The 14589-nt window shown below is 40.2% G+C and overlaps 1 protein-coding gene across 4 annotated transcripts in view; it reads right to left on the bottom strand.

The window, feature by feature from the left end:
* The window catches only part of MYO6 (myosin VI), a 227019-nt gene that overhangs the window by 98290 nt on the left and 114140 nt on the right, over positions 1-14589 (bottom strand). For all 4 annotated transcript variants that reach the window (XM_075268294.1, XM_075268293.1, XM_075268292.1 and 1 more), the window contains exons 15-17: positions 10768-10840; positions 10047-10174; positions 6417-6512 (exon numbers count right to left, since the gene is read on the bottom strand). In XM_075268294.1, coding sequence (XP_075124395.1) covers positions 6417-6512; positions 10047-10174; positions 10768-10840 — 297 coding nt within the window. The remainder of the gene's footprint in view (positions 1-6416; positions 6513-10046; positions 10175-10767; positions 10841-14589) is intronic.

The raw sequence follows: 14589 nt of genomic DNA on the forward strand, positions 1-14589 counted from the left end.
TTTGGATCTTAAAAATTGAATAAGCTACAAATATATTTAAATAAACATAAGAAGAAAAAAAAGGGGATTTTCACAAAAGATGCATCCTTAAAGGGAGTCCATCAGCAGAAAAATTGGTATCAAATGAATGACAATACAATGCATGGCTGCTTCTACACTTTCCAAAGATGCCTTTGTTATTCTGAATTGCGGCTTCATGGTTATTAAAAACAGCATTTTATTATTATGCAAATTAGTTGAAAAAGGGCTTTATGGGTGTTTCTGCTCATGATGGGGGTCCACTACAGATAACTGTTATTTGGAGTGGAGGTTGAAGCCACAGCAGGAGAAGAAACGTCTCTAAAGCCCTTTTCAACTAATTGGCAAAAAAATAAAACATTGATTTTAATAACGATGGAGCCGCAATGTAGAATAAGAAAAGTATCTTTGGAAAGTGTAACAGCAGCCCTACAAGGTACTGTCAATAGTGTAAGGGAGCGTTCACACTACCGTCGGTGTCCGACATGTAGTGTCCGCTCCTAGTGTCCGCTCAAAATCTGTCACGGACACTAGGAGCGGACACTAGATGTGTCCGTGACACCTGTCATTCACTTGAATGGGCATCGGGTGCGTTCTTTTGCACTCCGTGCCCGTCCTTCCCTGTCCGCAAGAGAAGATGTCCGACTTCTCAAGCGGACAGAAAAACCCTGCATGCATCTTCTCTTGCGGACAGGGAAGGACGGGCACGGAGTGCAAAAGAACGCACCCGATGCCCATTCAAGTGAATGACAGGTGTCACGGACACATCTAGTGTCCGCTCCTAGTGTCCGTGACAGATTTTGAGTGGACACTAGGAGCGGACACTACATGTCGGACACCGACGGTAGTGTGAACGCCACCAATTTTCCTGCTCACAGTCTCTCTTTAACCCCTAGACATTGCTAATCTTTCTATCTACATCGCTCTATCTGATGCCCGATGCTGCAGTCACGTTAACTAAAGTCAAACGCCTGTGATTTATAGCTTCTCCTATAGGAGTGATAAGTGGCGGCATCTCCATGATGAAGTTACTGTCGTGGAGTTACACTGTGATAAAGGAAGCTTTTTAGACTTTTATCATCACTTCTATCTACAAAATGTAACCCTTTATACTGATCATAGTAACGTGGAACGGTCTATGCATTCACATTGACGCTAGCAGAATTTACTCCTCTGCCAGCCCCCACCATCATCGACTTCCTGGATGTTTGTTCTGTCTCAACAGGAAGTCTAGCTAGAGATAACACAAGCCGTTTACAGCCCTATACTATACTAAACTACTGGTCGATTTGCACATGGACCAGAGGTCCAGAAAATAAACCATGCTGAATATAAAACCTAATTTTTTGTTGAAAAACTAAAAATGTGAAGCCCCTGTGATCAGAAGAACTAGAAAGTCTAAATTTTAATATGTCTATATGGAATAGTATATATAAAAACTATTTTGTTTTAGGTAAAAGAAGCAAAATTTAATTTTTTTTTCACATTTTATGACATTCTTCTACTTCTAGTGGAAATTTTTTTCTTAACTTTGTTAACAAATAAGGCTAATTATTTTAAGCCTTATGTGTCCTGAAAAAACACAGTAAAAATAGTTGAGATTAAACAGATATTGCAGTGTAAAGCAATGCATACTAAAGTGCTAAATTTGGCCTGAGCATTGGGGCATCAATGATGCTTGGTCCTGAAAGGGTTAAATGCCATACACCTATGGGTAAATAAGGCACATTTATAATGTATTTATGACTGTATTTATGACTGAAGTGCATCAGAAAAATATGACTTTCTGGTAAAGCTCCTGCTGCTCTTTTTTGATACATGATTACTGTGTTGGGAAAAGTAGGAGTAGTATTAGAGTCACATAGGGTGGCATTCAGTTATTACAAATCCTTGCCACTTTTCATTGCTGTTGTATTCAGATCATAGTACAAGAGTTGTAGTTGAAAGTTATTTTCAGTATATGGGTGAAAAGCACTTGAAGCTACCATCATGTAATGCACCAGTAATAATACATTTCTGTTCTTGTTTTGTGCTTTAATACTTCAGTTCTTGAGAAACTACCGGGATAATTTCTCTCTGAAGGTCTCAACAGAAACTTTGAAGACCTATCATCCATTCTTCCTCATCATAAGAGGATCCTTATTTCTGAACACTACCCTGAACCTTACCCTAAAATAACCAACTCCTGTAACATAACCTTTTAGATTTCAAATCACTAAGAGTTATATGTAGATAACCTTTATACTATCAATCTATAAGAAGGGTGGGCTCCAGGACCATTAGAAGCCTGGTCCTACTATATCAAGATTAAGTCATTAGAAAGATATGCCATTAGGCACATCTTGAATTAAAAGTATGCCATTAGGCACATCTTGAATTGCGGTATATAATAGGATATATCATGTAGCTATGTAGCTATATTTTTGTTTTTGTAGTTATTTTGCTATCTAATGTAACTTACAAATTGTAATCTGAAACTGGAAATCTTAATACATTATTTTATGATATACTGGTATATGAAAGCTTCATTAGGCTACGACAAATTGAGTTACAATAATGTTCTTTGCTGTCATGTTCTTTGCAGAATGTGATTCCTCCAACTATGACAATATTTCCTATGGCGGCTGTACGAGCTCCTCTACAGGATGCAGCAGTTCTGTCTGGCATCATTCAAGTTTGAGACGTGACAAGCATGCTTTCTGCAAAGACTTAAGTCCCAACCCCGTCCTCCAGTAGATTATCACATGCATCAGGTTTCTTTACCAGCCTTCAAAGTGTTACATCTGCTTTTCAAATAGAATCTCAGAACAAGCGAAAAATGAGGACAGGAAAGGCAAGGTAAGCAAAGGCTACATAATATCCACTTATACCTGGACTAAAGAGACAAGTGTGGGTTTTCACAACATACAAATAACAGTATGCAATAATAAAATGGTGACAAAAAAAACCCATATCTTACAAGTGCAGCTATCTGGGGCTTTAAATCACTTACCTATATGTATCACTCAGTACAAAAGAAATGACTGCTATATAACATCACTTACAGGGGTGAAAAGAGAAATTAAGTACAATAGAAGTGGGGAAATATCCATAAAAAGCAAAGAAGACTAACAGACACATGGGGTGGGTAGGGACTAGTGGTCACTGAGGGAATGCAAAATTAGCTATATCCAACCTTTAGGAATTAATTTATTAAGGATAGCCATGCTCATTTGCCATTTACAATATGGTAGGTATAGCAAGTAGTCCAAATGGCTTCAGAATCATCTACTTTGCTGTTCAACAATAAGATATTTCATCCTTAAAGGGATTCTACCATTAAACTACCCTTTTTCCTAATGAACACGTCGGAATAGCCTTAAGAAAGGCTATTCGTCTCCTACCTTTAGACGTGGTCTCCGCCGCGCCGTTCCGTAGAAATACCGGTTTTAACCGGTATGCAAATGAGCTCTCCGCAGCAATGAGGGCGGGCCCCAGCGCTGAAACACCGATGAGCGCGTCCCCATTGCTGCCCAGAGCTCTTTCCTGCGTCGCCTCCTTGTTCTGCAGCAACTCCGCCTCTTCTGGCTTCTCTTGCTCTTGTAGTTCTATACAGGAGCATAGAGAGGCCACCCCAAAATGGCGGCCATTTTTGGGTAGCCGCTCTTGCAGTTCAATACAGGAGCCAGCCGGCGGCCATTTTGGGGTGGCCTCTCTACGCTCCTGTATAGAACTACAAGAGCAAGAGAAGCCAGAAGAGGCGGAGTTGCTACAGAAGAAGGAGGCGGGCAGGAAAGAGCTCTCGGGCAGCAATGGGGATGCGCTCATCGGCCTTTCAGCGCTGGGGCCCGCCCTCATTGCTGCGGAGAGCTCATTTGCATACCGGTTAAAAACGGTATTTCTACGGAACGGCGCGGTGGAGACCACGTCTAAAGGTAGGAGACGAATAGCCTTTCTTAAGGCTATTCCGACGTGTTCATTAGAAAAAAAAGGTAGTTTAATGGTAGAATCCCTTTAAAACATAACCTAATCTCACAAGCAATTCTAGATCTGAAAGGGGTCTGAACTCCAAAAGTGGAGCTTTTAGCTTGTCGTTTGCATCGGGTGTTTTTTCTTATTTTTTTTTTGTTTTGTTTTTTTTTTATAGGTTGCACACATTGTTAAAATTGTATGAATAGATCCCACTGGAAATAATAGTGTGGTCCAAACGTATTTATTAGTGCAACGTGGTACAAGTAAGATTGTAGAGTACAAATAAGTGACGTTTCGGCCGGTTAAGCCTTCCTCAGACTCTTGTCTATAAATCAGGGAGGTGATTACAAGTACAGCTGAGATAGCTTAGGTCCAGTAAATCCGATTGGAAAGATCAGTATATATTCAGACACCTCCTGTGAAGACCTGTCCTGTGGACCTTCTGTATGGTGAACCTGCCCGTACTATCAGTATATATTCAGACACCTCCTGTGAAGGCCTGTCCTGTGGACCTTCTGATGGTGAACCTGCCCGTACTATGGATACTATGTCGTGGAGCTCTTTGATAGTGGCTATTCAATGTTCTCTCCTGTGGAGATGATGCTTCCTTTTCTTAGGCCTGCTTGGCATGGTAGAAAGATCCAGAGTGGCCCTGGTGGTCTCCATTGATGGCCACCAACTGGACCTAAGTTATCTCAGCTGTACTTGCAATCACCTCCCTGATTTATAGACAAGAGTCTGAGGAAGGCTTAACCAGCCGAAACTTCACTTATTTGTATTGTACAATCCTACTTGTACCACGTTGTACTAATAAATACGTTTTGGACAACACTATTATTTCCAGTGGGATCTATTTACACAATATTGACCTCAAGGCTTGAGACCCTATCCCACAGGTGCATGCCGTACCTCTTCACAGATATTCTTTAAGTCATTCATTAATACTAGAAAACTACATGTAAATGACAGAGGATTTCCAATATACAGTGAAATAAAAGAAATAAAGAAATATATTCTGGGTAATAAAGAAAATATAAGATCATCCTAAGTAATTTTCAAATAATATTTTTAAAAGTACACAACTGCTTGTATGTAGGTTTTGATCAGTGGCATAACTACCGCCATAGCAGCAGAGGCAGCTGCCACAGGGCCCGGGACATTAGGGGCCCAGTGACAGCCGCTACCGCTGCTATCATTATACTCGGGGGTCTTTTCAGACCCCCAAGTATAATGATTGGCGGACCGGGAGAGGTAAGAAACATAAAAAAAAACACTGTTACTTACCTCGCCACGATCAGTGAAGACTTCGGCCTAGTCGTCTGACGTCTCATGACCCCAGCCTGCATCCTGGGTCATGTGACATCTGACGTCATTGAAGATCGACTACTTCGGAGGCCGACAGCATAGGAGACGGTAGATAGGTGAGTAACAGAGGTTTTTTTTAAATGTTTTTCTCCCCCTGGGTCTCCGATTATTATACTCTGGGGTTTGAAAAGACCCCAGAGTATAATAATTGTTTATGGGTGTCCACAGTGGGACATAATACTGTGTGCAGGAGCCACAATGGGGGATAATACTGTGGCAGGAGCCACTATGGGGGATAATACTGTATGCAGGGGCCACTAAGGGACATACTACTGTGTGCAGGGGCCACTAAGGGACATAATACTGTGTGCAGGGGCCACTATGGGGGATAATACTGTGTGCAGGGGCCACTATGGGGGATAATACTGTGTGCAGGGGCCACTATGGGGGAAAATACTGTGTGAAGGGGCCACTATGGGGCATAATAGAGCACGCAGGAATGCGTAGCAGGGGGTCGGTCGACGTCTTCGGTGTCGGTTGGGGGGGGGGGCATGTCAAGAGTTCACCACGGGGCCCCGCCATTCCTAGTTACGCCACTGGTTTTGATGTTAAGCCCAGTTAGACCTGCTTATTTTAGTCTGTAATTTCCTGGATTGGTCTGAACATTTCTAGACTACAAAAGCGAGAAGCCAATCCAGGGCTCAATAACCTACTGCTTTAGAGTATCACTTGATGGAAACTCTTTCAGCAATGACCATAATTCCAATAGGAACAATATGCATTGAGAGTAATAACACTGCATTATACTGTATCAATGACTGTAGTAATAGGCCCACACTTCTGGAACTTTCCATGTTTCACTAGCTAACCATTGCTTTGATAAATCCCAGTAAGCATGGTTGAATAAAATGTATATGCCCATTAAGTTCAACCAACTGATGCTAAAAATGAGTAAGGGTAAACTTTAGAAACTGTTTTTCCCCCATTTAATCCAGAAGGTGGTAAAAAGCCAATAACTCCTAAAGCAATTTGCCCTAAAAAAGTACAAATCCATACCATCTCGACTACATACTCATAACTACATGATTCATACTCTAAGACTAAGCCATGAAATGAAAATAAAACCAAAATAAAGATCTTACTGTTTCATAGCACACAGCGCCTGCAAAATGACGGACGATAAAGCCCTCATCATCTCGGATATTTCGATGGACAGTTAGCTTAGATTTTCTAGGAATCTGCAATAAAGGAAAGACAAAAACTGAAATATGGCATTTTATTTCATCATACACATGATATAGACATTGATAACTTTATGCTCATGAATCGTATGTGACAAAGTCTTGCTAAACAATGCTATACCTGCATGTGCAATTCATAAAAAATGGAAGACGGCTGATAGATCGTATCAGCTCTAGTATTCATCACTGTGAAAGGCAACAAAGCACTGCTGCATATTTATCAGTCTACTGTTCCAGGCCTAAAATGCATCTTTATGGTCAGATGAAATGTGTGCCTGGCAGATATTAACATCAGCAGAGAGCAATATCTCAATGCCTAGACTCAAGACGAAATCACCTGTGCTTTTTCCCGAACACGCTTTCCGAGAAGATTTCATTAGTAAAAGAGTGGCGTCTTAGGCAGCAGTCATAAAATGAGTCTTTATTGATGTTGAAAATCAAGGATGTCATTTGTTTTGCATAGATAAAAAGGTAGCGCGATGATGTCCGCTCGCCATGTTAGCGGAACATACAGTATAATGCTTACATCTCAAGATAAGCCTCATGGGAGGCATGAAAAAGAAAATCTATACACAGCAGTTTATCATAAACACAGGAACTGGAACATTTTAAGGACAAACCACACACAATTAAATTACCAAATAGTTTGAGTCACTTTAGCTCACCCACGCACAAAACTTTCCAGATTTATGAGCACAGCTTGGCTTTCCTATACAAAGAATGTGAATTTCAAGGAAAAAAATGTATTTGTCTGACTGCTCCCTGAAGCTAAGTAGCGCAGATTAAATACGGATTGAAAAAGTAAAGTGAGGAAAAGGTGAATAATATTATACAAGCTACATATTTTTTATTGACTTTTCAATAAATTCCCAAAGAAAAATTATATTAAAAAAACGAATACTAGTTATATATTTAAGATGTTAATGTTTGTGTTGGTAAAACTCTTGATCTTGGACAATTGTGGTTATAGATGTTCTGCGCAGACTGTTTTTAAATCATTCCTATGTTTCACGCACCTGCACAGTTTCTCATAGATGGACAGGATACATGTAAAGAAATATGAAGTACAATGACAAAAAAAAAAAAAATACAGAAAAAACTGATACACTATGTTATCCTGACGTAGTGCCATAGGGGTAAACATGACACAATTACCATTCTCTCTTTGATGGTCTTTACATTCCTGTGCTAACCCTTAGGCCCTATGCTAGGCCTTAAAAAGAATTTTAGCTCCGAGGGGGCTTTTTTAAAACATTGCACACATATTAACCAGTGGTTGGGTTTTACGAAAAATGAATAGTGAATAAATAAAACATAGACTTTAATGCACAACTAATAAAATGATATTCATAAAACTCAAAATATTTTAGTGTAGAAACTAGTGATAAAAACATGTATGATTGTATGAATTCTTACATATAAGAAAGGCTATTGTTATACTCAACCAGTATGCCATACAACAGTGGTTTCTCTACTAAGGAACAAACTAGTACTTTTTGGTCATCTCTCCAGTGGCGTAACTACCACCATAGCAGCGGTAGCAGCTGCCACAATGCTCTATATATACTTCTGGGCTTATGACCTTGCTAACTATATCAATTCATCTTTTATGTGCATACTTTCCATCTTCCCCATTCTCACTCCTATTTATTGGGTAACTCAGTTACCTCCTCCATTTTTCTGTATATTTTGTATGTTATATGTTGTATTGTTATATGTGGATTTTATGTAATAAAACCTTTTTTCTATTTTTGCTTAAATTTGTGTTCCTGGTGTTTTTTTGTAATTTTTCATTTAACTACACCAGAGATTGTACCTACTTATGGTATATGTTTGTTTAATACTTTATTATTACCTCCATGTCTCTCACATATCAGTAACTCTAATGGTGAGGCACACAGGGGTTAATGTGAGGGAGATGATGGGGTTAACTGTTATTAATATGAGGCACATGGAGTTACTAAATTGTAATGCACAGGACCAGATTTTTTTTTATCCACAATTTGTCCTGGTATAGCGGTCAGCGGTGACAGTATTTAGTCCTGTAGGGGCCACTAAGGGACATAATACTGTGTGCAGGGGGCCACTATTGGGTATAATACTGTGTGCAGGGGCCACTATTGGGTATAATACTGTGTGCAGGGGCCACTAAGGGACATAATACTGTGTGCAGGGGCCACTAAGGGACATAATACTGTGTGCAGGGGCCACTAAGGGACATAATACTGTGTGCAGGGGCCACTAAGGGACATAATACTGTGTGCAGGGGCCACTATTGGGTATAATACTGTGTGCAGGGGCCACTATGGGACATAATAGAGCGCGCAGGAATGCGTAGGAGGGACTCGGTCGAGATCTTCGGTGTCGGGGGGGCCCCATGTCAAAAGTTCGCCACGGGGCCCCGCCATTCCTAGTTACGCCACTGCATCTCTCCGCTGTATTTGCAATAACAGCTGACTAGGTAAAATTACAACTGGCATTATGGCCGAAATACTGTTTTGGGTTGCCTCAGGAAAACCCCCCACAATAAACTAGAAGGGCAATTCCCCAGTAAGTGGAAATCTAAACAATAGTGCATATGACGTCCAGATAATTGTCTCTGGATTGGGAATGGCTCTCACACATAGGAATGCTTCCTCTCTTGTTGTGTACAGTGGGGATGGAGGCCATCTCTAAGTCTGATCTACTGGCTGTGCCGTATCAGACTTTATATGTTATTTGTGCCACATTTACAGTTATATCTGCCATTCGGAAGGACTGCTTGTTCTGTTGAAACTGTGTTGCAGTATTGCTGAACTGTGTGGGTACAGGTTCTGGCTCTTCATTACTTACCAAACCTCGCACCATAAATTGAATGTACATTGCATGGAAAGGGACTGAGCTGCAAACCTACCATGTGATCAATGGAAGTGATGTAATTACCGCTGCTTTAAATGGCTGATCTATGAACATCCTATGTATTGAACCCCAGTCACTCTAAAACGGATAACCTATCAAGTATCAGTCATCAATATTTTAGCCACAGAATAATCTGTTAACAAGTAAGGTATGAGTTAAAGATTGACAACTGCACGCAACAGTACATTTTAAAGGAAATAAATACACTTCAGGGTGGGCTCACATCTGCGCCCAGTCTCTGCTTGCAGGTTTCCGTCTTCTGCCTGAGAAACTGGACAAGAGACTGAAACCGGGAGTCAGTTTTCAAACCCATTCGTTTGAATGGGTTTGCAAAGTGTCCACCCGTGAGCGTCTTCTGGTCTGTTTTTTTTTTTTTTAACCGGACACAAGTTTGGATATGCAGGACTTTGCGTCCGGTTAAAAAAAAAAAAAAAAAAAAACGGTTTCGCCGCGGAGTCCATAATACGCTCACGGGCAGACACTGACTGCCGGGTTTCCATCTCCTGTCAGCAGAAGACTGAAACCCACAAAGCAGAGACCGGGCACAGATTTGAACCTGCCCCTAGCGTATAAGTCATCCAGTTGAGTTCTACATCAAAGTTATTGGTTTTGAGACAGAAAAGAATGTCTTACGGTAAGGCGGAAATGGTTCTTATGTTTCTGGTGAATCGTGGCTGTAAAGTGTTGGTCACTAGGCTGAGGAAGTCTGTTTTCTTCATCCAGTATATCCAGGATACCCACTAATTTTGATTCTATCAAATCTGAAAAAGAAAATGTGCCAGTCTTGCATGTTACATAAAAAAGGATTCTGCACATAACAGAGCGGGAAAGTTCCTGCGCTGCCTGCATTAGCAATGTTAAAAGAGCACTTTAAGATTCTAACAATTCTTCCACCAGATAATTATCTCTGGAAAGAGAATTGCACATCTGTCTCCGCAACAGAGAGAGGAAATTAAAACCAAGGCAGCATTTAACTATTACAGTCAGTACACAGAACCCATCTATATTAGGAGCGTACATCTGCACAAAGTGTGAATAGGCACCTCTAACACAGAAATGGGGAAAGTTAAAAAAAAGAGTCAATCAACTAACATCACAGAATGACACAGATGGGCAATTCAACCTTTTCCTGCTTTAGTCACTCCCTATTGGTGCAAACGGGAAACACTGCAATTGGAGCATAGCCAAAGTCGAACCAAAATATTTTGCAGATGCAATAAGTAATTTGTGACCTGCAGCTCTATAGAATGAAGTTGCTGTTTAGGCTTATTTAAGAATATTAACTTCACATACAACTCATTGACTTTTACATTTCGTGGTTGGTAAGCTAACATAGCATTATGTATACACTTACCTATACAGTCCTGGTTATCCACGTAGTGTACTTCATTCACACCAAGGCCTTCTCTCTGATATAATTCTTGCTCCTAAATATATCAACACATTAAACTGCATTACTCTCCAAGACATCAAAAAGGTGGAAACATAGGACCACATTAAATCAGTTTACATCTCAAAAAGAACTACCGGTATTTGAATAAAAGTCAAACTGCACAAAATAAATTTATTTTTACTGCACTGTATCTGCCTAATAAGAGTGGCCAAGACTTATCAAACATTGGTGTGTCCTAAAACTTTTAGACAGGTTTATTAATACTAAAGGCATAAAATCTTCTTCCAAGATGGCGCCGCATGAGTGGCAGCCTCGATACAGAGCTCCAAGCTGAGAGCAACCTTTATCTTTCCTTTTCACTCTTTGTCTGCATCTTCAAGAGTCCTCTACTCAAGCAACCTAGCACTATGAATTAGCAACTATAAATCGAATGGAAGACCCTGTGGAGTATTTTTTTTTCCCTTTTGTTTCTATTGTTAAAGCATGGACAAGACTCAAGACCTGATCAGTTGGAATTTCCTGTGTGGACATTTGCCTGTTACCATCCCCCCACGAGCTAAGGACAGCATGGTCACCATGAGACAGACATGGAGGAGAAACCTGCATGGAAGTGCGGACTTCTTCCTTCAATGAGATGATTTTTGGCATCTATTGCTGATGTGTGAAGATGCTACAGCTGACTGGTATTTCTTTCTTTTACTGTGGACACGTGGGACTCTGTTACAGCCTGGGAGCCTACCATCACCCACCTACCCCATGAGTTTATGGAAGTTTGGCAGGAGAGCAGCACTCTGTCTACCTGGATGGCTTCAGACTTCTTTGGGCAGTAGAACACAGTGATAAGAAGAAAGGAGGAGGGATTGTGATGAAGGACATTTGGGGCATTTTTTATGGTTAAGGAACAATAGTGCTGATGCAAGATACCGAACTATCAGCTGTGAGCATGAGATCTCACTACCTACCAAAGGAACTGCTACATGTTATCATGATAGCTGCATATGTCCCCCACCTTTGCAAAAAAAAAAAAATGTTTCTGCCTGTTCTATCTACATGCTGTGACCCTTTTCCTCATGTCCTCCAACCACGGTTGGGCTGTATTATCAACATCACTTCACACAGAGAACTAAATGATCCTGCAGTGTGTCTTTGTTTCTTTCTTTTTTAGTTGCTATGATTCCTAGGATTTCTCTATCTGCCCTGAGCTTGTATGTGTTTTCTCTCGTTATATACTACTGTACCATCTATGAAACTGTATCACTAAAATGTCCCTATTGTGGGACTATTAAATGTTATCTTATCTTATAGAAATTGTGGAAACCATATACAGTTCTGAAAGACTGCTGAAAGAGGTGCCAAATTTATTAGGAGGTATGACTGGTAATAAAATAAGCACTTTTTACTCCAGGGCTCCTGAGAAAAAATACCAGTCTGGGGCTAAGGTCCCACATTGTGGAAAAGCAGCTTTTTTTGTTGCAGTTTATGGAGCCAAAGCCAACAATGGCTACAAAAGGAATGGGAAATATAAAGGAAGTACTTATGCTTCTACCTTCTGCTCAATCCACTTCTAGCTTGGCTCAAAAAAAGCAACAAAATCTGCAAAAAAAGGTAATGCGTTTCTGCAACGTGGGGCCTCAGCCTTAAAGAGGAACATTCATCACGTCCAAAAAGTTCAGCTCCTTGCCTCATTAAAGAGGCGTTGCTTCTGGCACAGTTGGAATTTGTTCTGTAGCCTCCACTGTTGCCAAGCAATCAAAGCTGTTAGTTTTGGTGCCTGATATGCTGTCTAGACTCTGTATTGTCAGGTGGGCGGTGTCAGGCAGGAACAGACAAGGGTTGTGATTCTCAGCGCTGACACTGGCTGCTTCTGATTGGAGCTCTGAATTAGACCCCCTGCCTGACACCACCCTTCTGACATTACAGAGCTTAAATAGCACATCAGGAATCAAAATTCCCTGCGCTTGTTTCTCAGGAATGGAGGAGACTAGAGAGAAAATTCTAACTGTGCTAGAATCAGTGGTGACTATTGCTAATAAGGTAGTGAAAGGTACTCTAAGTTGCCACCACATATTTCTTTTTCTGACTTGAGGACAGTTGAAAAATAAACATTTGTAAAGATCTTTTCTTACCCAAGTGAGTCACAATTTGGCAAATTTACTTAAGATTTGCATCTACATATTACACATACTGTAATCTGTTATTTTTAAAGAACTTAAAATGCCAGTCTTCATAAATCTGTCTCGTAATGTTATTAGCGTATTTCTTAACTTAAATCCTAGTTTTCTGTTTGATAACAATATAACTGAAAAAGCAAACGCAAGAGTCTTAAAATCTTAGCAGCCAGTGGAGACTGGTAGCAGCTGGCACATCTGTACACGTCAAGAGAAGATTCACATTTGCTTTTGATCACAAACGTTACAAGAGACCAAGTAGCGTAAAAAACCCTTGAGCCTGATAAGCACTTTAATCTGATCAAAGGGGATCTTCCCTCAAATAGTTGTGTTAAAATTCAGGTACCCTGCTTGACAAGGTGGTGAACAAATGCATTAACTGTTCATCTGCTTTGTACTTCACAAAAGTCATCATCCCGTATTCAACACAAGACATTATTGTTCTAACCATGAAAAACATGGATAGAACATTGTGTCACTGGTCACCTGTCAAGTTTCACTATGATGAACAGGTAATGAGAGCTACATTAAGGTTACATGCACACGTAAAAGGTTTGCGTATTTTCTGTACTACAATCTGTAACAAACCCACAATCTGTTATCAAAATCCGTCAGGTGTGCATATATGCCAAATCTTCACTGCAGGACAATTCAACCAGATCGGTGTGGACCGCTGGATCAGCCTCACTAGGACTTACCAAGTGAGTATACATTATTTAACACCCTAACACGCCTTTAACACCTAGATGTCTGTAAGGAGAATCAGCACCAAGCAAAAAACTTATTGTAGAGAGTAATCCATAAACAATTCGCACTGCCTATCGGAGATTATTTTTGTCGTCCACTAGACCGTCCACATTATTTCTAATGTCAGCTAGGACAATGTAAAAGTAAATAGTCACCAAAGTTATTAGTCATGTGCTAAATGTCAAAGTAAAAGCAAGATAAGATAAAATCCTATTACCTCTAAAGAAATTAAATTCACGTGCAACTGAGAATCTTTAATATATCTTTACAATATTTCATGCACAACTGCTTCTTTTGGTCAAATTGCTTGTAATCACTAAATTTCCTACAACTATGATGATTTAATATGGACGTACATGATACAGAGAGTAAATATATCATATGAAACAATTATACCGATAAATTAAAGCTCTTAAAATTCTGGAAAGAAATATTACTACCGTATTTTTCGGACTATAAGATGCACTGGACTATAAGCCGCACCTAGGTTTTAGAGGAGGAAAATAGGGGAAAAAAATTTTGAAGCAAAAAATGGTAAAATATTTAATATATGGGAGTTGTAGTTTTGCAACAGCTGCAAGGCCACATTGTATTCTAGGGAAAGGAGGTGATTTAGAACTCTTATTTATTTAATTTTTTTCATTATATATTTTTAAAGCTTTTTTTTTATTTTTTTTTTTGTAACTATTTTATTAGTTCCTAGCGGGCTTGAAGGGGCCGCCAATACAGACCCGGCATCCGCTGTAATAGAAAGGCGGATTCCGGGGAGGGTTAGACGCCAGCACATGTGCCGGGGCCTGAGACATCCCAGGAAGCCAGCAGCGTCAGGAGTGATGCTGCTATTGCGGGGAGGGACGGAGGAGCGGAA

This window comes from Leptodactylus fuscus, chromosome 3 (genome assembly GCF_031893055.1).
Source record: "Leptodactylus fuscus isolate aLepFus1 chromosome 3, aLepFus1.hap2, whole genome shotgun sequence".
Taxonomy (NCBI): domain Eukaryota; kingdom Metazoa; phylum Chordata; class Amphibia; order Anura; family Leptodactylidae; genus Leptodactylus; species Leptodactylus fuscus.